At 32.3% G+C, this 7,628-nt stretch overlaps 1 protein-coding gene across 1 annotated transcript; it reads left to right on the top strand.

Moving 5' to 3' along the window:
• Positions 1-4,380: 4,380 nt before the first annotated feature.
• Positions 4,381-7,178, top strand: LOC132715152 (uncharacterized; the record flags this gene model as incomplete). The annotated part of the gene is made up of 3 exons (XM_060698127.1): positions 4,381-4,435; positions 5,061-5,387; positions 6,852-7,178. Coding segments are annotated over exons 1-3 (709 nt in total), but the record flags the coding sequence as incomplete, so codon positions are not given.
• Positions 7,179-7,628: the final 450 nt, after the last annotated feature.

Raw genomic sequence — 7,628 nt, 5'->3', positions numbered from 1 at the left:
AATCCGATTGAATATCCTTCTGTAGAGCCTTGCTGCGATCTGATGCCCTTGGTTGACTTTTCCTTAAATACTGTGTTTCCCGAAAAAGGCAATCAAACTGCTTTTTAAAGTTATCCTTCTTTATTGATTTATACAATTTTCCTGCATGTTTGTATATTTGATTCAACAGCACTTACTGGTGGTATATAAGGCTGAATTCCGGTAGCACGATATAGAACCGCGTTGAGAGAGCTGCTTTTAGGATGGCTAGGTCTTTAATTGTTGGCACTTTCCATGCCACTATACCTTTATCTGACTATTACTAGAGTCAGTCTCCCACGACAAGGCACAATTGTTAATATTTGAACAAATGCTCGTCGACAATACCAAAGTGGTATTTCTTAGGGTTTTAGAAATATTTTTCTAGGTGAATGATAAATAACGGCTTCCATTTTAAGTTATAGGTAATAATTGGCAAAAATGCATAATCATATGAAAAATATGGTATTATTAAACATTCACAATTAAATAGATTTTCAGACCAATCAAATGAGTTTTAAAAAAACAAATGGATAGCATAATACTTTTAAAGTAGTAGTATAACAGTATATACGATAATGTACGAGGGATGTTCGGAATGTATTGCTTATTTCTATCTGGAGACTTTCACGTCCTAGAAAATTTCACGTTAGCTCAAAAGTGTTCATTTCAAGCCCTCGTAGTACTCCCCGTGGCTAAAAATGCAAAGTTTCAGCCGATGTATCCACTTCTTGAAGGCGTCACGGTACGCTGATTTGGGCACAGTAATAAGGTACTGATTTTTAAGCTTTATGTGTTGACCACACACAATATAGGTGTTTGGTAAGAAATGAAATATTATTTCTATATTCATGGCTGAACGGTGATTTCAAACATTTTTGGAAATGCTTATTTTTTTATTTTATTTTTTTTATTTATGCATTCAGGAACAGAGCACAAATAATAAAATCATATAGTTAAGAGATAACATATAAATCATATATATAAAATGATATCATAAAAAATGTAAGACGTACTATGCACCTATGGATAGCGCATTAAGCTAAAAGCTTATTTCCAATGGGGTCCATAGAAATAAAAAATACATAATTACAACTCTTCCCCCCCCCCTTAAAAAAACAAAACAAAAAGAAACTAATCTAATTAACTTTGGTCAAGATTTCGGTTGAAAAGGAAAATATTATTATAAAAGTATGCCCTTTTTTTAAACCTAGTATCACTATCACAGACAAATATTGGATCACAGTGCCTAACACATTAGTAGTACACATATATCTTCTGCTACACTTTAAAACTTTCTAGTAGGTACTTCTTTACAGATTGTTTTAGAAATTTGAGTTTGGCATTCACTTCAGAAATAATGTTATTAACAATGGTTCCCCAGAAAAATCACTATTGATATATAGACCAAGCTACTTAACGAAATTAGCACCCTAAATACTATGACTATTACAGTAAAATTGTTTTTGCTATCGTAATTTTCTTTTGGTGCCAAACAGCATACGTTCAGTCTTACCAAGGTTGAGTGACAGCTTATTGTCCACAAGCCATTCTGAACAGCTTTCTAGGGCTGCAACAAGTTTTTCTGAGATAAATTCTGTATTTTTTATGTGAGAATAAAATAGTGCTATCATCTGCATATAATAGTAAGTTACAATCAGTATCAATACTTAAAATCATATCATTTACGTAGCACAGAAAAAGCAACGGCCCTAGAATACTACCTTGTGGGGCGCTACAGGTGACATTGTTTGATTAAGAGTATGTATTATCTATATTAACAAGTTCTGAAAAATATGTTCTAAACCAGGAAATAACTTTCCACAAAGACTATTATGGTCTACGGTGTCAAACACCTTTTGCAAGTCTAGTATAACCCTTTACTAGTATTTATTCTTTTAACATCTTGTAAGTGTATAAGACAGCTATCTGTAGAAAAACACCTTTTAAACCCAGAGTGGTGTTCATACAATAAATTATTGGAAACCAAAAATGTTTCAAGTCGAGCATAAGCAGCTTTTTCTAAAAAAATTGAAACTTCACTTAAAATACTGACTGGCATATAATTACCAACTTCTAGAATACTATTCTTCTTATGAAATGGTTTTACTCCAGCCAACCTCATTTTATCAGGTAAAAGATTGATTAACAATGTAAGTAATTCAAAACACTAGATCCACTCTTCAAAAATCTGGTAGGAATATCATCTAATCCTGTGCCTTTACTAACGTTAAGTTGTATAGTTCCTTAAAAACAAAATTTTCAGATATAAGTTGTAGATTTAAAACATTACTATCAGGATTTCTTATACCATAAAAATTAGAAAGCTTTTCAGACCCTAAATCATACAACCTTTTACTTGAAGGTAGTTTCTCAACAAGTTAAGAAGCAACACTTGTAAAAAAATCGTTAATATAATCTGAAACAGTATCAGCGTCATGGCAGTTTCACCGTTAATTGATAAAACAATATTTGAAGACTTCTTTTTGTCATTTTTATATCCCAAAATCTTTAAAGTTTGCCAGAGTTTGCTAGGATTAAATTTGTTTTCCTCTCTTTTGTTAGTAAAATATTCCGTCTAAGCAGTCTTCATATCTCTTTGAATTGGATTCCTTACCTTACAAAAAAACTTATATTCCTCTCTTTCACAATACTTTTAATATCTATATAAATACGAGACTCTTTGCTTGATACTATCTAGTATTTCAGAGTTTATCCAGGGCTCTAACTGGTTACGTAGTCTTATTTCCTTTACCGGGGCCACATAGTCTAAAACACTAGTAAAATTTTTTAAAAGAAATCCATGCAGTATTAACATCAGTAGAGTAAAAACAAGAACTCCAGTCAGCATTTGCTTATCAGGAAATAAAATATTTTTATCATAAGTTTTTAGAGACCTGATTTTAACATAATTATGCTCCTTTGCTGGAACTTTCAAAATTTTTCTTGTACAAAAAGTAAGCATATGGTCACTCAGACCCATAGGAACAACTCCTGACTGAGATATTTTTTCTTTGTTATTACTTAGAATATGATGAAGTAAACTAATAAATGAACTACAAATTTTAGAAGGTTCTGTAATTATCTGTTCTAAATTAAAAAGCCATCAAAACTTGTAATAAGACTTGAAATGCAATAATCACCTAAAATAAAAGTTTCACAATGTGTTCTTAAATGAGTTAAAATGTTTTCAAAACTGTCTAGAAAACTAGAATGTTTTGGAGGTCTGTAGACAGTCACAACAGTGATGGGCTTGTTTCTTGGCAAGATAAGATTTCTTCGCCATCCCATAATAAGTCTGTTCTTATATTGAACGCCAGGTCATCACACTCCATCTCAATTCCTATTGCGGTCACGCCTTATCACCGAAAAATTGTGGACATTAACTTCGCCATCAGGTACTGAAGACTCGAGCCAGGTTTCTGACATTGAGATAACATCTGTTTGGATTTTAGTGCAATTAGCCGAAGTTCTGATATTTTAGGAAGCAAGGATCTTGCGTTAACAGAATAAAATACTTTTTGGAAGAAACACTGGAAATGATCTTGACTTATTTCAGAAGGATTTTGAGTTCCATTTGAATTTGTTGTAAACAACAATTCTGAGTCATTAAAATTCGGAGCATCTTGTGAAATGGAAGTTCAGTAAATGTGCATCCATTGCAAGAAAAGTAAAATATAGCCTCAACTCTACAAATACTCTCCTGCGCATCGGTCGAATGTTTCACTTACGCTCACTTCTAAAGTAGCGTGAGTGCATTCAGTAAGCTGCGAAGGGAGCGTATCTTAATAGAACCATTTTGATTGGTCGAATCGATAACTTCAAAATTGATAAAATAAATTTTTATTAGTTGATAATTTCTTGTTTACCGGTCATTCTTTTTCATTGGTTCATCATTGAAAAAATAATATTTTGCTGAAGAAACCCTCCCCCGCCCAACCCAACAACCCTTTGCAGTTTTCTTCGCCCTTGGTCAATGCGGGCGTCATATTTGTCGAAAGGCGCTTAATACTGGTTGATTTTAATGGAAATGCCGTCACATCGATTGCCAGATCTAGTCTATATAATGCTTAGAACTTTAGATAAACAAGGGCGAATCACTTAAAGCACCTTATATTAAAATTGTGCTTTTTCACATATGCCTTCGTTACCCTGGAGCGCTAATGTGACATTCATACAAGTACTTAAGTTTTTGATTGTTTGTAGTTTTTTCCACGAGCTGATTTCTACGAGATGATTTGAAACAATGTTTCTTAGATACATTATTATGCTGTATTTAGATAACTTTATGTTACTATTGAAATATTATTATATATTTTCCACCTTTTAAGCCATTTTACATGTATTTTACTTTTCAGAATAATGGTTATCGACGTACATTTGGTTGCATTAGCAGTACTTGCCATCATTAACACAGGTAATAGGCATGTAAATGTATTCATCTTATCTAAACTCATTGCCTGAAAAAGAAAAGTTGGTATAAGAACGATTGAGAATTGTAGAAATGAAAACAAAATCACATATGAAATAGCGAAAATGCTAATACTTTAAAAACAGTATATATATGTTTTATACTCAAAATGCTGTTATTGATTTTTTAGTTTGGCATTTCTGTGATTCTGCTATAAATCAGAATTATATCAGCAAATCAACGTGTTTTAATGTACACTTAAGATTATTATTATAAATGATAGCCTAATTTGTTTGATAAGGTTTGCATGTACAGTTTGTACAATTTATGATAAAGGTTATTATTATTGTACAATGTAGCTGATTTCCATCACTTGTTTTCAACTTCCATCGAAACATGTCATTGTTAGTAATAAAACTGAAACACGACGATTCACTGAAAACGTCTAGTTACCTCTTTTCATCATTTACTATCGACATTTTGTCGCGCAACATGATAAAATGAAACCAAATAAGTTTATGTTTGCCTGTTGTTGCATTGTGCTTTTATCAATTTACTTTGGTCATAATTATTATAATGTTGTTTTCTTTGCTCATGTTCAATTTATATTAGGTGTTTCGTTTAAATTTAGGCTTAGGTGTTAGTATACAAACAACAAGCAGTCTGGATGGTGAAGAATCATATGAATGTGGCAGGAATATAACATTATCCTGTATGTTTAAGAAGAACACATCTGTCATTGTATGGGGGAAGGCAAACAGTATTTTACGAATTGCTCGATGTGATAAAACTACTTGTACTTTAAATCCTGCTTACATTGGCCTGTACAGTATTTCATTCGACATGACGCAGGGCATTTTCAACTTGACAATTATTAAGGTGACCGCGGAAGAAAACGGAACAAAGCTAATTTGTTCAGATGGATCTCATAGTGATTCTTACATTTTAAGAGTCTATGGTATGTCTATCAATTTAAATTACCAGTATTTATATGTAAATGCATCTTTTTACACAAAACTTTAAAATAGATTAATCTTAATTGTGCTTTTTGCATTTATTCTATGAAATCTTTCCAACTACTCATATTTCTAGTTCTATAAGAACTGTAGTCCATTAACGATTTGATTTAGATTGAGCATTTTACACTTGCTAAATGTATGAAATAACGACAATTACATGTACTTTTTGAAAAATGCCTGGTAAAGTACTCGTATATCTAAAGATGTTTTAATTTAAATTATTTCCATATACCACTCTGTACAATCCGCATACTATACACTGTAACTGTTTTAAGCGGTACCACAAAACTATATTTAACAATTCTTACAAGTGAACTCCCATTTATTGTACGTAAGTTAAGGCTAGGTAAAATGTCCCTCGCCTCATATTTTCCCGATGTCTTAGGAAGGAAAGAAACGTTACAGAACTTATTGAATCATAGTTTAAAAAACTTTTCATTGAAAATGAATTGAGTTAAATCGTATACCTGATCGTGCACAGTGCATTAACTTGAATGCAGATTTTAATTACCCACACAAGTATCGCACTGTCAGGGGAAAAAAGACCATGCTCATTGATTGGCTACATCTTATTTCTGGGGTTAACTTCATGCACAGACAGAGAAAGAATACCGATAAAAATGTCTTTTTCGGATGTTTGTACATAATTGGTTATTTTTTTTTTGGGGGGGGGGGTCCTATTGTGACGACAGGGAACGTTTTTCTTTCTTTGCTCGTGATACAAGGATAAGAGAAAGGACAGCAAAACGCACAACGCAGAATATTAAGCCTTATGGTTTGGTAAGTTAACGAGCAAGCATTGAAACACGAGGCTATCTTATTTGTAAATTATAAATAAATCAGATTGCTGTGTGTACGTGTACCGAAAAATTTGAGTCGGTGACCCCCTAATTTTTTAGTTATTTTGACTAAGTTTACATTTTAAAGGACGTTTAAAGAAAAAAATCAAAAATTTATTTCAGGAATTTTTTAATAATCCGCTCTAAAGCCGAAAATTGCGGCTAAACTGAACGTCAAATTTTACACAAAATTGCCAATTCTTTTTCCATTACTCAAACAATTTTCGGTGTAAAACAAAAAAGTTTATATCTGCTTAAAGGAAAAAATAATTTCCGTCGAATGCTGTAGGATTTAAGATATTTTGTCCGTCAATGGCGTTGAAATACCTGTAACAGTTGCCAAGGATACGCAACGACGTCATGTTCAAAAAACGGGCTTTGATGGTCAACTTTGACGTCGTGTGTACAAAAATTGGCTGAAACTATTGAAATAAAATCAACGAAACCTAATCAGAAATATGGTCAATTTTTTGCATGCCAATTTTCAAGACGCTACTCGAAAGTTCGCAAAGTGTCGCGTTCTACCTTAAGGACATGATGAAATAACTAATTTTATGCTTTCAGACCCAGCTGTCATTATACCTAAAACAGACAGTCTTGGTGACACAATTCAAGCTGAATGTGGTAGAAGTCTGTCGTTATCGTGCAAGTTTAGGAAGAACACATTTGCAATTGTATGGAAGTTCTCGGACGATATTTTACCAATAGCAAAATGTCAACAAAACAATTGCAGTTTAAATCCCAATTTTGTTGGACAGTTCTATTATTTTCTCGATAAGACACGATGCATGTTTACGCAGAAAATAATAAAGGTGACTAACAAATACAACGAAAGAAAGTTAGTGTGTTCAGATGGTACTCATAGCGACTTTCAAATTATAAAAGTAGGGGGTAAGTCTAACATATCTTAATTTACTATGTACAGTATTTTTAATATATTATTATGTAAAAAATACATACTGTATATTATCACTGTTGTGTCTTTTGTAATAATAAATCATACTTATATACATAGTGACAGCAGTACAGGTAACATATATTTGGGTGGAAGATCATGAAAAATAAATAATGAACGTATCATTCGAGTCTACTCGAGTAATTACCTACAATTAAAGGGTGTACTAATGAAAATGTAAAAAATATATATAAAACAAGCAGTTTAGGACAGCGTGTTCTACAATTCGCAGTGTGTAATAGCAAAATGTAAGAAAAAACAATGAGGTAAATTTCATTGACACATAACAACAACAACAAAACAAAATAAAAACTAGGGCTTCTTAATCGGAAAAAAATCATAATCGATCATCGAAAATAATCGAATAACCTTTTTCGATCAATCAT

Source organism: Ruditapes philippinarum, unplaced genomic scaffold (genome assembly GCF_026571515.1).
Source record: "Ruditapes philippinarum isolate M1 unplaced genomic scaffold, ASM2657151v2 ctg2322_1_1_1_1, whole genome shotgun sequence".
Taxonomy (NCBI): domain Eukaryota; kingdom Metazoa; phylum Mollusca; class Bivalvia; order Venerida; family Veneridae; genus Ruditapes; species Ruditapes philippinarum.
The sequence above is the reverse complement of the archived record's forward strand: the minus strand, read 5'-3'. Positions and strand labels throughout refer to the sequence as shown.